The 23467-nt window shown below is 42.8% G+C and overlaps 1 protein-coding gene and 1 non-coding gene across 2 annotated transcripts; both read right to left on the bottom strand.

Moving 5' to 3' along the window:
- Positions 1 to 502: 502 nt before the first annotated feature.
- On the bottom strand, positions 503 to 575 carry TRNAE-CUC (transfer RNA glutamic acid (anticodon CUC)). The gene has a single exon. It is a non-coding gene; the product is annotated as a tRNA-Glu (tRNA).
- A 4765-nt stretch (positions 576 to 5340) lies between these two features.
- Positions 5341 to 23267, bottom strand: LOC109553363 (low-density lipoprotein receptor-related protein 4-like). Its single transcript, XM_019953336.2, has 17 exons — positions 23239 to 23267; positions 22700 to 22961; positions 20927 to 21056; positions 20546 to 20730; positions 19587 to 19773; positions 18787 to 19005; positions 18210 to 18393; positions 17004 to 17205; positions 16751 to 16915; positions 16374 to 16574; positions 14864 to 15413; positions 14338 to 14463; positions 13142 to 13252; positions 10651 to 10887; positions 8113 to 8581; positions 5918 to 6026; positions 5341 to 5471 (listed from the first exon to the last, which is right to left on the bottom strand). The coding sequence occupies exons 1-17, from the start codon at positions 23265 to 23267 to the stop codon at positions 5442 to 5444; spliced, it is 3396 nt and encodes a 1131-aa protein (XP_019808895.2). The 3' UTR covers positions 5341 to 5441.
- Positions 23268 to 23467: the final 200 nt, after the last annotated feature.

Raw genomic sequence — 23467 nt, forward strand, 5'->3', positions numbered from 1 at the left:
TTTCCTCATCAGCTTGGAGGTGTCATCTTTGAACATACCATTCAAATGTTCAGATGTGTGCTTTCCTTGGTGTACTTTCTCATCTCATCTCTAAATTGAAGGTGGGGCATGGACGGCTTCTATTTATATTTGTAATCCTAGAATGGGTACTAACAGGTCTTCAGAGCCTGTTAGCAAATAATTAAATTATAAATTAATTTAAAAGTCACCCCTAAAAGCCCTTTCTGTACCCAAGTGCTTTCCTCAAGTGGTCACACACAACTTGTCATGTATGTGGAAAGTAATTAGTGGCCCAAGGCCACTGGCCCAAAACCCAATGGGGGGGCCATGAGAGCAGCCTTGTGAATCTTTATGATTGGCTTACAAAGATCAGCACAACCCATGCCTCCTCTACCCCCAAGACACTACAGATGAGATCTTTCTCCCTTTGGGAAGGGAAGAGAAAAGGAACTCAATCAATAGTTCTTCCTTTTAAATTTGGCTGCACCATGCGGTATCTTAGTTCCCTGACCAGGGATTGAACCTGGGCCCTCAGCAATGAGAGTGCAGAGTCCTAACCACTGAACCACCAGGAACTCCCTCAGTCAATATTTCAAGTAAAAACTTAAGTAGAATTCTTACCCCATCTTCCCCCCAAATTCTGCCCACATTCTGCTTCTTTTTTTCACTGAAGACAATAAAATGACCTCCTCCAGCAAGTCTTTATGAAGTAGAACTGAGCACAAAGCAGGACTGAGCACAGGAAAACAAGGTTTTAATTTGTACAAATAAAGAATAACATAGACAAGGCTGGGCAGGGGGTGGGGGTGGAGTGAGGGGAGATAGTACTGACCAGAGGGCTTGAGTCACCAGGGAGAGAGTTAAGTGCAGCTCTACCGCGTTCTTGTCCCATTATGCCACACTCCCTGGACATCCATGGGCAAATGGCCCTTGTACTCCTCCCCACCCCGACCATGTTTGCCTCCCAAATCGCTGCCACTCACCACTCAGCTGAGGAAACTGAACAAGTCACTGCCATTTTACTAGAATGTGGGTAATAATATGTTCCATAATAATAGCCTCTGTCTTGCCCTTGCTGGATTTCAGTTTCTTTAGCTGCATAACCGGGAAGACTGGATTAGATGTTATCAGAAGGTCTTCCCAAATCTAAATATTCTGAGTGAAGGTTACAAACTAGGGGAGGCTGGAAGAAGAGATGTGAAATCTGAACAGTGAGACTTGGGGAAGCTGACTGACACATAAAATTAGTAACTGGCCTGAAAGCAAAAAACTCCATATTCTGGTTCTCAGTTTCTCTGAATTTCCAAAGCCTGTCAACAATTAACATAGTAGGAATTTAGAACAGCACACTCATCATTGTTCATGGTGGTGGTGGTTTAGTAGCTAAGTCGTGTCTGACTCTTGCAACCCCATGGACTGTAGACTGCCAGGTTTTTCTGTCCATGGAATTCTCCAGGCCAGAATACTGGAGTGGGTTGCCATTTCCTTCTCCAGGGGATCGTCCCAACCCAGGGATTGGACCCAGGTCTCCTGCACTGCAGGCAAACTCTTTACCAACGGAGCTTCAAGGGAAGCCCATTGTCCACTAATTTGTTTGTTTCCTAAAGAAAATAAGCATTGTCTACTTTCTGTATCTGTAGGTTCTCCATCTGTGGATTCAGCCAAATGCAAATGGAATATTTTCAATGCAGAACCCGTGGATACAGAGGGCTGGCTCTAACAGCCTTGAGCATCCGTGGATTTTGGTATCCATGAGGATCCTGGAACCAGTTCTTCATGGATACCAAGGAACAACAAATATAAATTCTTAATTTAATTCTTTAATTGCTAGCAGTAGACACAGGAGGTCAAGTTTTGTGTAGGGCCCTTGGAGCCTAAAGCATAAAACCATGAACTTTTCCAAAGCTCTTTTTTTCTTCCAGAAGAAAACTCATACCTATTTACCAGGTTATAGAAGTTGAGTTTCTATAATGAAATGTAGAATTTCCTTCTTCTACAGATTTACTGCTCCATTTGTCAGCCGTAGAGGAATTGAGAAATTAATATGGAGATGATCACACTAGAAGGCTTTTATGCTTCATAACATGCCCATTGCTGCAAATAGATAAGGTCGTGAAATGGACATATTACAATAAATTTAGGGGATGGGATGGTTAGAAATTAAGTATAAAGTTTTAAATATTGTTCATAAAATTAAGCCTTTCTGGTGAAAAGGACATTCAGATATTTTCTGAATTCTTGAATAGAGAAAGCACAATAGGATGTGATAAATACATTCAGATGGGATAATAGGCACACATTCATAAAGGACCAAAGACAGGAAAGATATAAATAAGAGTGGTCAGGGTGGAAAGAGTGCATATGTGACAGTTCAGCTGCAGTCAGCTCCCTTTTACCCAGGAAGAGCAAGCAGGGGGTATTCCTGGGGCCCAAACACGAAACAGGTCTGCAGAGCAGGAGGGAGACTGAGTGTACCATTTCCACAGAGCCTGCGAAGCAGACTGAGCCACCCAGGACACAGCCCTGCGAGTCTGCTGGAGGCCTAAGGTCTAAGGAGCCAAGACAGCGGCCTCAGCACATTCAGGAAGGGAGAATTTCATCGTACCTCATCTCTGCAGGCTTTCAGTCTGGATGCTTTTGGGTCATAGGTTCTGTGTCTGGATGCTTTTGAGTCACTTTTGCACAGGTAGAGGCAGAGCCTTGCCAAGGGCAGTCTTAGCAGTGAGGATGGCTCTTGGCCAAAGTGGCAGACAAGTGTGAGACTGACCCTGTGGATAAGAGGGGTCTAGGGGACTGTGAGGTGAAGATGGGTTCTCTCAAGTACAGCTGAGCCCCAGAGGCAATCTGATGATGCTCCATGTGTCTTCTAGCCTTGAGGAAGGAGAGCCCCCAGCGACTGTTCTCCACTCCAGGTCAGGTCAGATTGATCTGTACTTGGGAATTTTTACACTTGACTGCAAAGCACAGTTTGTTTTATGCACTACACTCCCGGTAATAAGCCTAGGACTTTGTGCTTAGCATCCTATACAAATTCATGCTGCAAGAAACTAAGTATAAATAGTCTAGAAAAGATACAAGCAAGAAATCTTCCAAGTCAAGTTGTGTTTATTATGATTTACGCTCATGTTATCAGTCTCAGGTACTAGGCTAAGCAGGCATTTTTGTGTTTTAATTCAGTATCCAAATGGTCTGATGTAGGTTCTGTTAATCCTGTTTTTTATCTCTGGGGTAACAGTTTCACGATTAAGTCATCTGCCCAAGGCTGCTGCTGTCGAACTTTAGACCATATTCCTGCTTTGTTACCTGTATCCCATCACAGATTCAATTCCTTTGATTCCTTATGTGGGTATGAATAAAGCAGTGATGCAGGAAGACGTGCAGAGGTATTGGCACAAAGGGTGTTGGGATCTAAGTAGCGTTTGCATGTTTCCCTAGCAGACACAAGCTAGTTGAGATGACTTCTGGTCCAAAGACCCTTTGTGTCAGTACCTCTGTGTGTCCAGTTTTAGAATCCAACGTGGATAACTGGGCCAATATATAAACAAAATGTAGGCCTAGCACCAAGGGACATGAATGGGCCCAGAGCAGCAACTAAGCCGTTCTGGCAATGCTGGAAAAATATATCATCAGTGCTTTCTATGGAGAGATTTTCAATTAAAAGGGGAAAATGATGGAAGAAATTTTCACATATTGAGGTATAGGGAAGTCATTCTGGCTCCTATATGATTTAATTTGAACTTTAGGTTAACTGAAACAGCCTGCTTGTAGCCTACTAAACATACATTGTATATTTGCTTTAACCGCAAAAGTGTGTCTAGTCAAAGCTATGGTTTCTCCAGTAGTCATGTATGGATGTGAGAGTTGGACCATAAAGAAAGCTGAGCACCAAAGAATGATGCTTTTGAACTGTTGTGTTGGAGAAGACTCTTGAGAGTCCCTTGGACAGCAAGGAGATCCAACCAGTCAATCCTAAAGGAAATCAGTCCTGAATATTCATTGAAAGGACTGATGCTGAAGCTGAAATGCCAATATTTTGGCCACCTGATATGAAGAACTGACTCATTTAAAAAGACCCTGATGCTGGGAAAGATTGAAGGTGGGAGAAGGGGACAACAGAGGATGAGATGGTTGGACGGCATCACTGACTTGATGGACATGAGCTTGAGTAAACTCTGGGAGTTGGTGATGGACATCACTCCTGGAGTGATGCAGTCCATGGGGTCGCAGAGTCGGACACAACTGAGCAACTGAACTGAATTGATTAAGGAAAAATGTATTAGTATTTAATATTATAGACACTAAAGCCCCCACCAAGTGGAAGAAGTTAAGAACATGATGACCAGACTGTAAGCCATGACATAAGCTGCCACAGTTTCAAGAGCTGGCCTCAAAAAATATGGGAACAAAATGGCTCTGGAACTGAAGATGAACTGTACCTAAACAAAGTCAAGATGATGCTGGTTACCGGTTTCAAGAGGACTGTCACAGCTGACTGTGCTGTTTTGCATGTAGCCCCCTCCCTTCACCAATAAAAGCTCTGGTCTGCTGATTGCCAATGGGCGGTAGTTGGCCTTTGGCAACTGACTCCACTCTCAGTTGCCAGCCTCAGAAATAAAGCAAACTTTTTCCTTTCCATCAACCTTGCCTCTTTATTGGCTTTTGGGCAGCAAACAGCTGGACCCTACTTTTGGTAACAATCTCACTTCTGGGCATATATCCAGACAAAACTAATTCAAGAAGATAAATGCACCCCTATGCTTATACCAGCAGTATTCCCAATAGCTAAGACATGGAAACAATCTAAATGTCCTTCAACAGGTGAATGGATAAAGAAGATGTGGTGCATATAAACAGTGGATTAATACTCAGCCATAAGAAATACATGAAATAATGCCATTTTCAGCAACATGGATGGACCTAGAGATTATCATACTAAGTGAAATAAGTCAGAAGGAAAAAGAGAAATACCATATACTACTTAGGTGTGGAATCTAAAATATGCCACAGATGAACTTATCTACAAAGCATAAATAGACTCACTCAGAGAACAGACTTGTAGTCGCCGAGGTGGGGGTGGGTGGGTAGGGAGAGGGATGGATTGGGAGTTTGGGGTTGGGAGATGCAAACCATTGTATAGAGAATGGACAGATAAGGTCCTACTGTATAGCACAGGGAACTCTAATAAATACCCAGTGATAAAATACAATGGAAAAGAATATGAAAAAGAATGTATATAAACGTATAACTTAAACACTTTGCTTCACAGCCAAAAATTAACAACACTGTAAATCAACTATACTTCAATAAAATAAACTAATAAAAAGCAGTTATTTTAATATGAAGTTACCATTTACCACAAATTGTTACAGAAGTTAAAACAGTACACAGTGAAATATATAAACAGTTTTTATTGAGATGTTTCAGCTTCTTTTTTTGTCAGGTTAGTCAGTTTGTAAAGACGTTAACAGTTCCTGTAGGAAAAGAGACTTGAAATTAGAGAATACGCGTTACATTAAGACAAAGCAAAAACACAGAGATGGTTGAGCTACACAGAAGTGAGCAGAGATCGCAGGATGGGGGTGGGGGACATAAATTTTAGGGGTAATGTTAATTAACCCTAATTACACCTCGCTTCACCCCAAGTAGTACTGAGCCCCTTTTGGAAGTCCAGCAAAAGCTGAATTTCTTGATTACATGTATGTTTCACTTTGGTGTGAACAACTTGAGACTGAACAGAATCAGCAATCCAAAAAGTTACTGAGCGTTCATTTGGTCTACATAACAACATCATTTGCCAGTAACAAAAAGCTCTTTAAGTTAACATGGCCTACTTTCACTCTGCTAGGATTTTTTGGTAAGGGCATTCTGTGACTGGACCTCACCTCATGTTTTCCTCAAAGACTCTTCCCAGACATACCTGTTCATCATAAGCTTCATTGACAAAAGTCTCACTATTCATTAGATTCTCCTCTTCTTGGTCATTTTCTTTATGGCAGGTCAAATTTCTTGATGATGCTGTCCTGTTTCTAGAAATCAGAGAAAGTCAAAAGAGTTGTTCCTTAAGGTAGAAGCTGGGAATGGGGCATGGTTCGAAGACATTAACTCGTCCACTATGAAAAGTTATGAAAAGGAAATGGCAACCCACTCCAGTACTCTTGCCTGGAGAATCCTATGGAGGGAGGAGCCTGGTAGGCTACAGTCCATGGGGTTGCAAAGAGTCAGACACGACTGAGCGACTTCACTTATGAAAAGTTATTGTTATGGGAACGATGTTGTGCTTTTATTGTCTCTATAACAAAGAACTGACCTAGAATGGCCAACACTTGAGTCAGTTATGATTTGTTACTAGGCATTCATTGAACTTCCAAAATGTTGTATCTTCTCAGTTGAGAGGAAACTAGGAAATTAGTCAGTGAGAATTGAATCTAAAAACAGGTAACTAGCAACTGGACATAGATGAGTTAAGAAAGCAGGTTAATGTAGAAGACAGATGCGACTGATAGTCAGAAGCACAAGGGAAGCACCTCAATTCATCTTAACATTAACCAGTGTTACTTTAGGCAAAGATATACCATTTCTCCTGGCCTTTTCTCCAGTCTGTAAAGTGAAGGCTGTACAGAGGAGATGTAACTTTAAAGGATTCTAGTTATCTCTGTAATGTTTCTTGATATGTATTCTGTACTGTTTCAGGTACTGTGTGTTAGTCACTCAGTCAAGTCTGACTGTCTGCAACTCCATGGACTGTAGCCCATCAGATCAGGCTCCTCTCTGTCCATGGGATTCCCAGGCAAGTTTACTGGAGTGGGTTGCCATTCCCTTCTCCAGGGGATCTTCCTGACCTAGACAGAGTCAAACCCGGGTCTCCTACATTGCAGGCTGATTCTATACCATCTGAGCCAGCAGGGAAGCCCCAGTGTTTCTTGATATATAGGCTGCTTAATATCCCTTCCCAATATGTTTAATCAGTTCCCTTCAATTACTGTATCTTCCTAAAGCTTATTTTGTCATCATTCTTAATCATTTGAGTCATTCTTTTTTGTTTCATTTGTTTCTTTAATCCAGTGACTCTTGTTTTACATAAAACTTTATGCTTTTGCCTTAAATCTCTCTTATAAGCTTATCTCACCTCTTGTCAAGGGCTGTGTTTGTCCCCCTAAAATTCATATGTTGAAGTCTAACCCCTAGTACCTCCAAATGTGACCATTTTAGGGATAGGGTCCTCAAAGTGGTAATTTATGTCAAAAGGAAGTCATTAGGGTGGGTCTTAATCCAACAGGACTAGTGTCCTTAGAAGAAGAGGAGATTAGGACATCAACATGTAAGAGGGAAGACTACATGAAGACACAGGAGAAGCCTGTATCTACAATCCCAGGAGAAAAGCAACCCTCGGCCTCAGAAGAGACCAACCATACTGACACGTTGATTTCAGACTTCCAGCCTCCAGGACTGTGAGAAAATAAATTTCTGTTGTCTAAGACACCCACTGGGGAGTGTTTGTTATAGCAGCACTAGCAAACTAACACACCCAAGAAATTTTCCCTCCAAACAGTCATTGGCACTGACTCTGCCTCACTGGAGGCTTCCCAGGTGGCGCTACTGGTAAAGAACTTGCTTGCCAATGCAGGAGATACAGGTCTGATCCCTGGGTAAGGAAGATCCCTTGGAGAAGGAAATGGCAACCCATTCCAGTATTCTTGTCTGGGAAATCCTATGGAGAGAGAACACTGGTCGGCTACAGTCCATGGGGTCGCAAAGGGTCAGATACAACTTAGCAACTGAGCATGCATGCACACACACTTCCTCATTAGAGGGGACTCTCCTCACTTTATGCCTGAGACTGTGCCCCTGACTGCTTTTACATTATAGTAAAAGCACTGCCCCTGACTGCTCCTTACATTATGGTTTGCTACAGGTCTCACACAAAGATGGTCTCAGTTATGATTTTTCCAGGTCATCTAACAGATAAGTCTGCTTCATTGCTCAAATCTTTCCTCAGAGAACAAATTTCTACAGTGGATTCATACCTCTGATCTCATTAATCTTGTTTTAGTTTTATTTAACAAGCCGCCTTTAGAATAAAATTCTCCCATGAGGACAAAAGTGGCTGCTCACCGCTTTAATTTGTGCTCTCTTCTGAAATATACAAATGCTCCCAGAATGACCAGAACAACCAGTAGGGCTATGGTTAGGCTGAGGGCAATGTGGCCAGGGGCAGGTCCATGGGCGGCTGCTTCGCAGAAGTCTCCGCTGTAGCCCATCAGACAGTTGCATTTTCTCAGCTCTCCTTGCATTGTACAGATTCCCCTCCCACTGCAGAAATCGCTGCTACAGAGCAGAAGTTTTTCCCTGTGTGAATCCTTGGGCTGACCTCCTTCCTTGGTTTCTGGAGTCTCGCTCTCTGGAGCAGGAATCGGAGGGGTTAGGATTTTTCTGACAGGGTAATTCATTCCTTCTGGACCTGGAGATCTAGTCTTGGTGGACTTGGTACCCTGGAGAGGTTGGACAGCTTTTGGTGTCAGTCTCTTTCCAGACTCTGACGTTTTAGGTGTTGGTGTTGAATGGGTTGTATCTGGATAGGTACCTGCAAAAACAGTAGGTGTGAGTACGAGTGTATATACAGGTTTGTTATTGTCAATAACTATTTCAGAAGAATAAGAATTCCAGTGAACTTAACTGGATAAGTTTGAATTTTTGAAATCACAATCACTACCATTACTTTGGGCTTCCCTGGTGGCTCAGATCATAAAGAATCCACCTGCAATGTGGGAGACTTGGGTTCCATCTCTGGGTTGGGAAGATCCCCTGGAGGAGGGCATGACTAATCCACTCCAGTATTCTTACCTGGAGAATCCCCATGGACAGAGGAACCTGAGAGGGCTACAGTCCATGGGGTCGCAAAGAGTTGGACACGACTGAGCGACTAAGCACAGCACAGCACTGTACTTTTGACAAAACAAAAACCTATCAAAAGCTGATTTAAAAACTACATATCTAAAGGCACTTAAAATATTTGGTTTCTGGACCGGCGTAGTCTATCATACCAATCCATTTTCAAATGATGACATGCAGGATTTTAGCCAAGGTAGATGCCACCAGTTCCAAAAGTGTTTTCTCTATAAGGATGAGTGTAGTAGATCGAAGTAGTATATATCTAGACTATAAGGATTAAGTTTATCTGTAAATATGTCACATTTTTTGAGTCCAAGTAAACTGTAGGTTTAGCAAGACGTACAAGTTGCAAATATTGAACCAAGTTTGGTGGCAGGGTGGGAGGGACACTCATAAAGCAGGGAGCAGACAGACAACAGGGTTCTATCCAAAGAGCAATCCAAGAGTTAAGTTTATGTTTAAGGCATTTCACCATGTTCTCTGTCATTATTGACACAACTGTTACTCCTCAAATGGAAGACAAAAGTACCAGGAGTGGAAAGAGCAGAATTAGCAATAAAAATGCTTCTTGCTTCTGTCCTAAGCTGGCCTCACAGGAGCATTTCCAATCCTGGGCATTTAGGATCCTTGATGGTAGGTTACATCCAAAGGAATTCAGCTTAATTTTATATACCCAGTACCATTTCCCTCAAAAAAGTTTTATATGTAGTCAGGGTGAAATCATCAAGAAGCAAGGTCAGCTCTTAGGCCCAGCACATCAGGAATGGGAGGGCAAAAGAAGGTTAGGTTAGGTTTTAAACCAGAAACCTAACCTAACCTCAAGGTGGTAAAGGTGATAAATTTCTCACTCATTTACCCCCATCCTTGAGTCATTGCCAACACAGGACTAGCAACAAAAGCACCCTTAATTGCTGAAAAATAGAATCGACTATGGGAATCAAAATCCCTTATCTTTCCCATTTAAGATGAAATGTTTAGAGGTAATAAGTAGTCTTCCAGCTAGTCAGGTTTTACAGAAATAAGAATTTACATTGAGAAGTCAGTGATAACTCTTCACTGTAAGGCTCCTTTTCAGATCTCTTCCTTTGCTGGTTATGACTAAGCCCACTGTCTCTCTAATTCTATCGTGAAGGGGACTTAGATACCCATGGAGCTATAGCTGATGATTCCAGCAGAATTAGGTATTATGATTACTCAGCTGTCTGGCCACGACAACACCTTCCCATGAAGGCATGGTTTGGAACAATATTTCTATAACAACCATCTATAGCTAGCATTTAAGGATTAACTTGACAGTGTTATAATAATATGACAGCTTTCTACACACCCTCTTTAATTCCTTAATAACTCTGAGCTAGAATATGCTCCTTCCACATTCAAAAGGGGGAACCAGGACAAGTCAACTAGTTTGCCAACCTCTTACATTCCAGGTGATGCTATTGTGACCAGGGGCTGAACTGGATCTGAGTTAGATGAGTGCTCTTTCAGGCAACATATACTGTCGAGCCCTGTGGAGTGAACTATCATATGGCCTACTCTAAAATCGAATTGAGGGGACGTTAGCTTTTTACAAAGAGTCCCCATAATCTATATACAATTGCCCATAGTTAGAAGTTTCATATTGTTCAGTTTAAAGAGTACACAGTGAGAAGGAAAAAACAGTTTAAAGGATAAAATCTTGAGGAACACTGTGGACTTAAATATTATTAAAGGTAAATCACCAAGGTGACCAATGGTGGGTCTCGGGTAGGAGTTACTCACAGTCCATTTCATCAGATCCATCCAGACAGTCAGCATGACCATCACAAACCTGTGTGGCGGAAATGCATTTCTGACCATCCTTACAGGACTGTGATGGTGCAGAGCATCGGACAGCTTCAAGACACTTCTTTATGTCATCCAAGTAGTACCCACTGGGACATTTACAAGTCTGTCCTTCCGGCTTTGGTAAACAGATATGGCTACATCCTCCATTGTCTTTTGAGCAGTGGTTACTACCTGTGGATCCCCACCCCCCAAAAAAATACTGATTTAGACTATTTCAGAAGGCTCTTCTGTAAACTTTCTGCAAATAGACCATCAGAGTTAGGGGACCCAGATTTTTCAGATTTTTTCCCCAGAGTAGGTGGCTTTTCAGTTTAATTCCTTTTAGACAACTAAGAACCAAGTGATTGGTGATTCTTCTTCATGGATAAGGATGGCTTTAGAATATCAGGAGTTCACATCTGTAACTGTGACTAAGCTAAACATAAGTTTATATTGATTTCTCCAACTCTAATCTATCACCATATGGATCATTCTAGCTTCCTTTGCTTGGTGATCTGTAAATTCTCAATAGTGAGAAAACTGTCTCCTATCACCTGCCATCTATTTACTTCATTGCTCAATTCTAGTAAACATATATAGTGGTATCAGAATTGTTAGTCTGTGCCCCAGTGGGAAACAAATTTATCAAGGAGGGTACAGGGCTTATGTATCACTTTTTTTGCTTCAGTGTTAGACTCCACTCATTTCCAGAGTTACTTTGCTCAGCACCTTTTCTACCTTTTCAGGAACATTGTTTCATACATTTGTAGAACAGTTAGATTGTTTTGTCACAGTTTGTGTTCCATCCTAGAATCCCCTGACCTTCTAAATGATTTTTTTAAATTTGCACATCTTAAGGTTTACTCTTTGTGCTATGAAGTTCCATGGGTTTTGACAAATGCATAATTTAACATATCCACAATTACATAATCATACAGAATGCAAGCCTTAAAAATATCCCCTGTGCTTCACCTATTCAACTTTCCTCTTCCCCCTCCTTCCTGGAAAACACCGATCTTTTTTCACAGGGTCTACAGTTAGACTTTTCCAGAATGTCACATAAGTATATAGCCTTTTCAGACTGGCTTCTTTCACTTTGTATCATGCACTTAAATTAATCCATGTTGTTTCCTGGTTTGAGAGTTTGTTTCTTTTTTGTGGCTGGCTAATATTCCATTTGTACCACAGCTTGTCTATCCATTCACTTATTCAGGGACATCCTGATTGTTTTCAGTTTTTTGTGATTGTGAATAAATTTGCAATAAACATGCATGTGCACAAAGCAAAACAAGCCAGTAGTTCATATAAAGGACCAGCTTAAGAAAAACTGAGGTAAACTTGGCTCATCCAAGATCCCCTGTAAGTTCTCCTTTCCCTTCACATCATGTAGCCAAGATATTAACTAGAAGGGCCTTGATAAAGCTCTCTTTAGATGAGAACTCAGAGGCTATGGTCTCTCTCATCCCTCTAAGAGTCACAGATACAGAGAACAGATTGGTGGACTCAAGAGGTAGGGGTTAGATGGTGGGGGACAAGAGTCTAATTAAGTCAGCCATGTATATTTCCCCATAGTTCTCCAAGGCTTCTATCTCAAGCTTTGACTTCTGGTGAGGCTTTATCTCTTGACATATTCCAGGAATTCTGGAATAGATTATGGATATAACGAAGATAAAGTGTACTTCAGAAATGACAGGGTCCCTCAGTTAGGCATTTGCGTCTATAAGAAAGGTGGAGAAATACATGCAAGCACCCTCAAGTTGATATTTGAAAGATAAGTTAACATCAAAAGTAGATGTAAGTGACAATGAGTAGAATGAAGAACAGTTTCACTCTAGAACTAAAAGGGGATTTCCGGTTTTATTACAACTGTAATTCAGTCTTCAATAAGAGAACATAAAATTGGACCCAAGTATACCAAACCCATGGAGAAGGCCCTGGCACCCCACTCCAGTACTCTTGCCTGGAAACTCCCATGGACGGAGGAGCCTGGTGGGCTGCAGTCCATGGGGTCGCTAAGAGTCAAACACGACTAAGCGACTTCACTTTCATTTTCATGCATTGGAGAAGGAAATGGCAACCCACTCCAGTGTTCTTGCCTGGAGAATCCCAAGGACGGGGGAGCCTGGTGGGCTGCCGTTTATGGGGTCGCACAGAGTCAGACACGACTGAAGCGACTTAGCAGCAGCAGCAGCATACCAAACCCAAGCCCAATATCCTTACCACCATTGTGTCTCCTGGCTATGCAACAGGACTAGCTATAAACAGAAGCAGACCATACATAACTGCATGAAGATAAGAGTTATATAGATCTACAGGAATGTGTCAGAGAAATATTTTACTGGGAAACACAAAGATATTCCAAGGAGATACTATAGGATGGAACAACTCCATCATAGGGAAATCCAGTCGACTTCAGTGTTGTTATAATCACTGCAAGGTTGCTTACCCTGTTGGCTAAGTTTACTGTAAACTTTTAAATCCACAATCTTCTGGTCTACTTGGAACCACCGGTTTTCTGAAAGTTCTGCTTTGCTGTACCAAACTTTACTGATCTGGGCTAAAACAAAAGGCAGTGAACAATCATTAACAAAAGTGAAATTTATCTTACAACTTCCTGGACAAAGAATACTGCTCAGTATGAAAACTGTCACTCATCTGGAAAAATTCTAGTTAAATAACAGGAGTTTTACAGAAGAGACATGCATTTTTTTAAACCTAGTTCCTGGGAAGAAACTTAAAGATCAGTAAAAGCCGTTTTGTGCTTTTGCCGAAAATAAAGTCCAGTGAATGTATGTCTAGCACATTCATAGACATCTGGATACACAGAGAGAAAAGTAGGATATATGATACATGAAAATTCAGCTCAAGCAATTGATGGGTAATGATTTTAGGCATTCTCCCAGAACAGCATTTCTAAAAATGGCTTATTTGTAACAAAAGTCACCAGGGGATCTTAAATGGCAAAGGTCTCACCACATACCTAACAGTTTAGCATCTTTGCGGTAGGATCTGATAACTTATTTTTGCAGTTCTCATGAGGCCAGCCCAACTGGTCGAGGGACCAGCACTGGGAAATTTAGAGAGACAGATTTACTTTAAACAGCCTTTTCCAGTTTTACCAGACCTAGACTCTAGTCAGAAATAACATACTAGAAAGAATACTGTGGTTTAGACCATTTCTTTGAATACTAGAAATATCCAGCAAGTATAGAATGCTCTGGAATTCACCTAATACTTTCATGTGTACCTAGTCAATCAAGACAGGTACACTTCCCTCATGTTACAGGTAAGGTGTTATAGCTATCAGCTGACAAAGCCACCTGGTCCCAACTCCTGGCCCAGTTCTCTCTGTACCATACCCTGGTGTCCTTCAAAGCAAGAGCCTCCTACAAAAGCCAGAAATCTCAGGCAGAATGAGATAAAGCACATTCACATGTAAAGAGTAACCAAATAAGTAAAAGCTCCCCCAAATCACACAGTCACTGTTAACATTTATACACGTTAAATTAGGGAAGCTGCTTAGCTATTCCTCCGCAAGAAACACACTGCCAAAGATCAGTGCTAAGCAGTAGCAGATTTGCTTTAGATATCCAGGAGTAAATTCAGCTCACAAAGATAATCAGATGTAGAATTAAGACCTACCATCATCCACGGTGGTCCAGAACATCATGCCTTGGCCATATGTAAACAGGTTAAGGCCCTGAATTCCTCTGCGGTCTACTCTGTATCTAGAGCCGTCTTGTTGAATACTTTCTATGAGTCCTCTCCCTAGAAGGAGAGGGCCAGTTAATTTCTGTTTGGAGCCCAAACAGCTGTACTCCATCCTGTGGCTCTTTATATCTTGTCCTGCCTCCCTTCCAGAAGGATACATGCATTTCCTGAAAACTAGTTCTTATTCATTCTAAAAGTACTACACAAAGATTTACTCATGCATATTTGTTAGGTTCTTGATTTCACCCCTTCACCAAGAGGCAACTGCATGACTCTCTGAGCTAATATATGCTGCTCAGGATGGGGACTGATTGTATTTGTTTAGAAAGTGGTACAGAAAATGTAAACTCAGACCTAAAAGCCATTTGAAGTTACAGCTGAAGACTACAAACCATCACTATTTCTCTGGCCGAGGTCCCTCACCCTCACACTTAGGGTGGAGAAGTTAACTGCTCACCAGGATCAGCCCAGTACAGACGAGTCCCTGCATCTGAAAAGCTCAGGCCCACAGGGACCTGGGGTTTCCGCCAGAGCACCTTCCTCCTGCTGCCGTCCATGGAGGCGCATTCAATGCTGGAGCCACGCCTACCATCATCCTGGGGACCCAGGTCCACAAAGCACATGACTGCAGTTGGCGGGTGGAGTACGACACAGGTTGGGCGATAGAGACTTCCACTGAGCAAGACGGTGGAGTACTGGCCTCTGGGGGAAGCTATGTTGATGTGAGCATTCTCACTACCAATCCAGTATATGTTTCCACTCAACCAGTCCACAGCAAGGTCAGTCACTGTGCCCTCCACGGATATGATTTTCCTCCAGGAGAGCTTTCCAGAGTCTTTGAGCCTCAGTAGCCAGATATCACCCGTATTCCACTCTGTCAGGTAGAGCACCTTCTCCTGGGTGACGTAGTCCATTGATGCAAGCTGGTTGACATTGGTAAAGGGAAGAATCCTATGTCCTGGTAAAGTTGCTTGTCCTCGTGAAGCATCTAGATTTTTCAGATAGATCTGTGGGGGAAAATTAATTGGATGGCACCAGTTGAGACTAGTCAAATTCTTCATCTTGATTTTGAATTCATGTTCAGATACTTACATTCAGATTTTCACACAGTCTTATTGCCTAAAAGCAAATTGCATTTCTCTCCCTCCCTGTAGTTTCAGGCCCTTAAAATTCCTTGAATTCATATGCTTGAAATATTTACTCCTCTGTGAAAGGCCTCCCCCCTTAACTTTTTAAAATTATTTTTACTGAGATAAAACTGACATACAATACTATGTAAGTTTAAGTTGTACAATGTGTGGGTTTGATACACACACACATATATATATATATATATATATATATATGAAAGGCCCTCTTCTTTAAATGAGACTTCAGTCTGAAGATCTTACTGAAACTGAAGTTGGTCTTCCAACCCTAAAATTTGCTTTGTCATTTTATTTATTTATTTTTAAATATAAATTTATTTAATTGGAGGCTAATTACTTTACTATATTGTAGTGGTTTTGCCATACACTGACATGAATCAAAGTCATCAAATCCTCTGGATATGAGAAGTTAGGGGTGACTTGCTTGTTAGTACCTTTTCTCCTCCTATGATTTAAGAAAAGTGTCCTCACAAAATGTACTTACCTCTCAGGCTAGAACCCAGCCAAGATTCTTGTATTTGGAATTACTCTGCATCATCAGCTAGGTGCTTGGACAATTCAAGTGAATTAAATATTATGTCAGATCCCTAGCCTCATTGTGTTCTGAGGTGCTAAGCGTTTCTTAAGGAATCTAAGTAGGAGTGGTCTTCACTTCATAGCTACTTTTTTTTTTGGTCATCATAGCTCCCAATACACAGTGAATATTCAAATTTAAATTGTATTTGAAGAATATCCCAAAGGGAAGAAATTCAAGGAATTCAAATTACCCAAAGTCTGAAATAGACTGTGGCCCAACCATGTGACAGAACAGGATAGTACCTGCATGATAACTGTGGGCAACCCAAGGAACAGAAACGCAGATTCCTTGAGGGGAACACAGTTGACACCATCATCTGCAAGCAGGAGTCCAGCTGGACAGCGACAGCTTCCCTTGGATTGTGGGCTCAGAAGGCACAAGTGAGAACATTCAGCGTCCAGACAAGGATTCGAAGACCTGGGCTGTAGCACTTCGTGCATTACCTGGAAGAAAACACCTAGATGTCACTACATGTTGTTGAATCCTTAAAAACAGCAAGTAACTCAACCCTGCCTTTCAGTCATTATAGATGCGGTCCCTGCAGTTTGTCCTTGGGCAGCTCATACACGTAGCCTTCCCAGGGAGGATCAGAGGATATTTTGAAGCATCAACTATAGACCTTTAGTCCGTAAGGCTGTTCCAAACGCTTGATGAGGACAGCCCGGTTCTTGCCAGTCATCTTTTTCATGCGTTGTACTGTTCTCGTCTTCATTTCAGACCAGAAGACTTCATCCTCAAACACAGCCACTGAGAAGGGGCTCTTGATTTGTGTTAGCTGCAACATCTAAAACGGTGATGGTGAGGTTCCCGGGATGAGTTTTACACAAGGCACATGACATTTCACACAAGGCTATTACCAAAAGAACACTTACGCTAATACCAGTACCATCTAGGTTGGCAGAGCCAATGCAGTGAAATTTGTCATCAGACCAGAATATCTTCCAACTCAGCTGGTCGAGAACTATGCTAGTTGGCCAGCCGAGACCTTGACTAAGGAGTATTTTTCTGCTGCTCCCATCCATTCCAGCTTGTTCTATTTGAGGCTCTCCTCCAATTTCAGACCAGTACATTAGCCTATGTGGATAAAAGTCAGCTTTAAGACAAAGTATTACCTCACAGAAAATAACACCAATTCATTCCTCAAAACTCTGATTTATAGCCCAATTATTTCTTTCCCTCAAACTTAAACTTGGTCTATGCCTTAAACATAATTTGTGAAGTAGTAAAAGAAGATTTTCTTTGAAGTTTTATGGTGATTGTTCATTATTTAGGGATATAATATCTATTATGACAGCTGTATAGGAAGTCTAAAAAATACATTAGACCCTAGCCTGGAAAACATCCAGGGAACCTGCCAGTCTTTTCTGGGCTAGAAAGTCCACTAGTTCCATGGACAATGGGTGCTTCAGATCACATTCTTGGTCATAAGCCATTAGATCCATCAGGAAACTCCTGCCAGTCTCCTGAGGACCATGTTACCAGATTCCTGGCTGGAGGTATTGAAAAGATGAGGAAAAAAGAGGGAAGGTATCTGACCTAGGTCACCTCTGGATCCTGAGTTTTGCTCTATCTTGTTCTTACATTTGATACACACATGGCCATCCCAATTAGGGCTTTGCTTGGAGAAGTAGGAAATGCTGCCTCCAAGCTCCTGGCCCTTTGCAGAGACAAAGGGCTCTGGACCGAAGAGCTCAACCCCCACATCCAACTCCTCTGCCCCCATCAACACCCCCCAATCACATTACTATAAACACCAGCCCTAGTTCCATTCTCCCTCCTCCTGCCATTTTAAAGCCATACAGATTCTCCACTCAGAGGGACACCTGTTTGTTTTAGCCAAAGAAAGTATAGGTGGGCCACCAAGTGAGCAAGCCTACATCTCACTTTTCTGAAATAAAGGTGTTTTTGCAGGAGCTTTCACAACTACTATGGTATGGCTGGCTCACATCATAAGATCCAAAGTCAAGTCAGACAAGGTTTCTATTCCCTCACTCTGTGTTGAGGGAACACAACCGAAGTGGAACTAAAGAGGCACAGACCTGACAGACTTGACCAGTCCTTGTGACACCCGGACTCACCCATTTAGGGGATCTAAAGCCAAAGACCGTGGTTGGTTCAAGTCATTGTCCAGGACAACCGTGTACTCAGACTTTCCTCTCCAAATTGCAGTCAACTGAATTGCCAAAATCTGGCCAGCTGTCCCATCTGTCCAATAGAGATTCCTCCCGATCCAGTCAACCACTATGCAGTCTGCCTTTATCCCTGAGGAGAAGAAACTGTTCATCATGTGTACTTAAATTACAGCTTTTCAGAAGGTTGAAGCTCACAGACCTCAGACTTGCATGCCACGTTAATTCATTTTCCAACTGATATATGCATCTCCATCAGAGCAGTCTTTTAAATGCTCCAAGATACTATTTGCAGAAGAAGATGACCATTATGAGTAATGGTCACTGGCTGATAGTTTGACTGACTCTGATCAACAGAGATGGAAACTTCTCATTTCTAGCTAACTATTAATAATAGCAAGACTTGACCACTTGTAGTTAAGAAGATATAAACCAATGTTTAGAAAGTTCATGGCCACTCATCCTATTGTTCATGCTATGTGTAATTAGTAAGGGCAAGATGAGAGCCTCTTATAAGGAGACAAACCTTTCACCATAGTCCCCTTCTTCTTCATGTCCATGCTTATCCACTGAATACTCTGGGCCCCGAGATCGGTCCAGAAGACTTTCTGATCCACTAAGTCATAGTCAATAGAAAAAATAATCAGGTTCTTGTCTGTAGTTGCCAGAATATCTTCTTTCAAACTCCGCATCCCATAGAGGAGTAGTTTAAACTGGATTGCCACAAGCAGGACTGGTTCAGTACCTGTCAAAAAAGAACTGCTTTCAACATGGCCTTAAGGAGTTTGATTGGTGAGCCCAGCACTGGCTAAGGAATCAGAGGACAAAGTAGTTTTTGCTTTCTCATTGACAGGGCTGTGGTACCAGCTCACTGGCATCTAAGTAGTTCTTCCCTTGATGTAATGGTTAAGCTAAAACATGGTTTAAAGATACTTAGAATAAAAGCATCATTAGCCTAAATTGAAAACCACATTTATAACTAAATATTTGGTGTTAGGTGGACAGGAAAGAAGGGCTTGTCTGGTCTTAAGGTAAGGCTGACCCATGGTTACAGAGGTTTAACTTATGGGTTTGTTATAATAACGCCTTATTTGTAGATACTTTCAGATTCAAATTCAAGGTATAAAATGAAAGTGAAAAGTGAAAGTGAAATCACTCAGTTTACAAAATATAAAAAGGAGGCTTTGGAACTGTGCTTGTCTTGTTCTGAAGACAAAGCAGGCCGGAACACTTAAGACCTAAGAAAGAGATTTGCATTGGTATTCCGGGATGTCATAGGACCTCAAGCTCTCAACCTACAGTTGAGATATTTGCAGCTGCATTTACCAATTGCTTTACAGGTATGGCCATCAGGCTCCAGTGAGTAGCCAGGATGACAGGCGCAGGTGTAGGAGCCCTTTGTGTTGACACAGGTCTGACTGCAAGGGTGACCACCCAGCCTCTGGCATTCATCCACATCCTCACAGATCTGGCCACTGCTTTTCAGCTCAAAGCCTCGCTCACAAGCACATACCTGACAGAGGTTGGAAAACATGAAGACTTTCTAAAGGCAAGGTACACAGTTGATAAAAAAAGACCTCAGCTTTGATATAAAAAGCACAGGGCGATATGCTCCATGTCAACAACTCAAACTGTTCTTTGAACCAACTTCATTCTGAATGCAGTCACTCTCTCCATCTCCTGCCGCTCGCCCCACACCCTTGTCACCCCCAGGGGTCCCAAGTTAACAAAGATGTCCAGTTCAGCCCAGGCCACCTAGGACTCCATCAGAATCTGTAAGTGAAGAGGCCCCTAGGTTTCACTGAACTGGTTGTCTGCCAACAGGACCAGACATCAGCATGGTTTTCTTCCACTTCCACAAGTTCACCATGTTCAGCCAACTAATAATGCCAGACCAGAAGAGGGAAAGTTCTTGACTGAAGGGCAAGTCATATTCTAAATACTCACACAGAAAGGACTTCCTCACAGGTACTTAGTTTCCTGAGCTGTAGCATGGCGGGGAGTTACTTGACTCTTGGGACAAATCCCTCCAAACATTGTCTCACCGTGAATGTCGCAGTAGGGGAGTTTCTGGAGCTGGGTGGCAGGATTCCAGAAGACCGGAGAGGGGAAAGGAACTAGACAGGACTGGGCAGAAAGCCTCAAGCAGGGGCACGTGGGAGGAGGGCTCAGGGCGGCCCCGCCGTGGACGACTCGCGTAGGGAGCAGACAGCCCGGCTGAGGATGACCGCCTCTCCCCACACCGAGGCTCCAGCCGCCAGAGCACAGAAAGAGAAACCACTCACAGGTCCGTGCGGGGACGGGTAGCAGCTGTGGAAACACTGTCCCTGGCGGCAGGCGGACGACGAGCACTGCCCGCCCTCGTCGGAGCCATCGGCACAGTCTCGCTTCCCGTCACACACCAGGCTGAGGTCCAGGCAGGCGGAGGGGTGACACTGGAACTCGGAGCTCCCACACTTCTCCGGGGGGCCTGGAGAACGACTTTCTGCCTTTATAGTCAAACCCTCTGCCACACCTCCCTCCCACAGCAAGGCTCTCGCGCGTACAATCAAGACCTCTATCCCCGTAGAGGGATGGATTTCAGCCCCGTAGCATTTGCTCACTGAGCTGGGTTCCTGCGCAGCTGCGCCCCTCGGAGGCCGCCCGCCTCCTCGCCCTGTACTTACATCCCGTCTCGTCGCTGCCGTCCCCACAGTCACTCTGCCCATCACAGCGCCAGGGCTCGGGCACGCACTGCTCCCCACTGGCACAGCGCCACTGCCTGGAGCCGCAGCGAAGCTCCCTGGAGTCACAGTCCTGAGGAGACAGTGAGCGACTCCGTCAACTCCCAGGTCCAGAGCCCAGGAAGGGGCCTGGGTTATGAGAGAACCCTCAAGTCCCCTCTTCAATGAGGCCAGAGATGTGGATGATAAGCAACGCCTTCCTCAGTTGGAGTTCAGACGACGAATTGTGGGTGATACCAACGTGGATGGGAAAGTGGGAAGGAGATACCTTATTCTGTAACCTGACCAGCCAGGAAGTCTTAATTCGTTTAAGAACCTACAGCTTGTTTAAAAACAACTAGACCTTATGATGATCGTTTACCTAGTTTGGTTCACTTTTTCTATTTCATATTCAATGGTCCCATTTCATTTAGTTTATGTTTTTCAATTTCTCCATCTTTTCTTTTTTCTAAACATTCTTTCTCAAGCCTTTATCAAGCATAGTAGAAAAGATTTTGTGTGTGTGTGTGTGTATATATATAGTATTTTTAAAAGTGAAAGTGATAGTCACTCAGTTGTGTCCGACTCTTTGCGACCCCATGGACTGTAGCCCGTCAGGCTCCTCTGTCCAGGGAATTCTCCAGGCAAAAATACTGGAGTGGGTTGCCATTTCCTTCTCCAGGGGATCTTCCCGACCCAGGGATTGAATTTGAGTCTCCTGCATTGCAGGCAGATTCTTTACGGTCTGAGCCATAATACAAAACTTATGAATTTTTGCCTAACTAAAAAATTCATGACATTTTGATTCCACTTGTTTGACTTAATACGAATAGAATGCTGTATTTCTAATGAAAACAACAGATATGCAACAAGCAACAAAGATTTACTATATAGCATAGGGAACTATAGTTAATATCTTATAATAACCTATAATGGAAAATAATCTCAAAAATAATATATGGGTATATGTATAACTGAATCACCTTGCTATGCATCTGAAACATTGTAAGTCAACTATACTTCAATAAAAACTATATTAAAAAAGAACCTATGACTGATTCACATTGATATATGGCAGAAACCAATACAATATTGTAAAGCAATCATCCTCCAATTAAAAAAAATTTTTTTTTAAAGTATAAGCAAAAGAATCTGCTCTAGGAACTCTTCTTAGAATTCCCACCATTTCTAATGCACACTCCAGCATTTGTACCTAATCTGACTGGGATTCTCAGAACTGCTGCAGGGAGAAGGGTATTTCAGATCTGTGCACCTATGATACAGCAGCACCTTAAGATATAGTTTCAGCCCAGCAGACACTACCCATTCTATTGATGAGAAAATAGAACATCACCACAGAGCTGCTTTCTTAAGGTCAAAAGTGAGCAGTAGGTTCAAAATTGGGCTGCATCTCACACAATGCAGAAGCAACGGTGTATGTTACGGGAACTGGTTAGGCAGGGCTTCAAAGCATCTCTCTAAACAAGACGTTCAAGCTATGACCATCAAGACCTAATATTTGCAAAGCTCCTCCAATAAAGATCTTACAAGTTTGACTTTCAACCAGAGGATCTTAACATTTTGGACACTGTGATGCAGTTACAAATGGCTTTATGGGCAGAGATTGTGGGAGACCTCTGTTCGTACATTTTCCCAAGTTTTCTGGTGAGGAAGCACAAGTTACTGTTGTGATTAGGAGTCTACAGTGTTTTTTTTTTTGAAGGAAGAGTGGGCTACCTTCTCGTCAGTTCCGTCTTTGCAGTCTAAGTCATGGTCACATATCCACTCTGCCAACACACACTCCCCACTCCTTGGGCACTTCACCTCCCCTGACGGGCATGGCAGGGGCCAGGCAGGACAGCCCTCTTCATCCGAGTGGTCCAGGCAATCACGGTTCCCATCGCAACGCAGGGAAGAAGATACACACTGGCCATTCTCACATTTAAATTCAGATGGGCTGCATTTTTCATGAACTGAAAAACAAAGCTTTAGGTAACAACTCAGCCAGATGGAGAAGAAGCAAGTTGATGGCAAATAAAATGGTTTGAAGACTCCCAGTCTTCTCTTGTTACCTTAGGAATTAAGCCCCAGTGGGGGTTAGGGTGGGAAGGTGCTTCAAGCAGAGTGTTAGGACAGAAAGGGCCTATAAGCTAGCCCAGAAAATCCTCCTGTCCTGGAGGATGAGACAGGGATGGGAGGACATGTAGGAGGATGCTGGGACAGGCAGGGGAGTGGGATTCTTGCCTGGGACCCTAATGTGAGTTGCCCCAACACACCTTTCCAATTGAGGCTGAAAAGGCACCATTTTGACCTCAAGTTTTCACTCTCAGACTAAAAGAAGTATGCTTTTTTGTAATCCTTTTTGTTGTTTAGTCCAGCAAGTCATGTCTGACTCTTTGTGACCCCCATGGATTTTCACCCACCAGGTTCCTCTGTCCATGGAATTTTCCAGGCAAGAATACTAGAGTGGGTTGCCATTTTCTCCTCTAGGGGATCTCCCCAACC

Source organism: Bos indicus, chromosome 27 (assembly GCF_029378745.1).
Source record: "Bos indicus isolate NIAB-ARS_2022 breed Sahiwal x Tharparkar chromosome 27, NIAB-ARS_B.indTharparkar_mat_pri_1.0, whole genome shotgun sequence".
In the NCBI taxonomy this organism is placed as follows: domain Eukaryota; kingdom Metazoa; phylum Chordata; class Mammalia; order Artiodactyla; family Bovidae; genus Bos; species Bos indicus.

What these genes read in the sequence shown, in the direction of transcription:
- LOC109553363 (XM_019953336.2), bottom strand. Translation starts at nt 23,267, where the DNA reads ATGGTGCCTTTTCAGCCTCAATTGGAAAG. An exon ending in TTTCAGCCTCAATTGGAAAG is followed by an intron (nt 22,962 to 23,238) that starts GTGTGTTGGGGC and finishes CATCTGGCTGAG; the next exon opens with TTGTTACCTAAAGCTTTGTT. An exon ending in ATGAAGCTTATGATGAACAG is followed by an intron (nt 5,472 to 5,917) that starts GTATGTCTGGGA and finishes CTTTTCCTACAG; the next exon opens with GAACTGTTAACGTCTTTACA.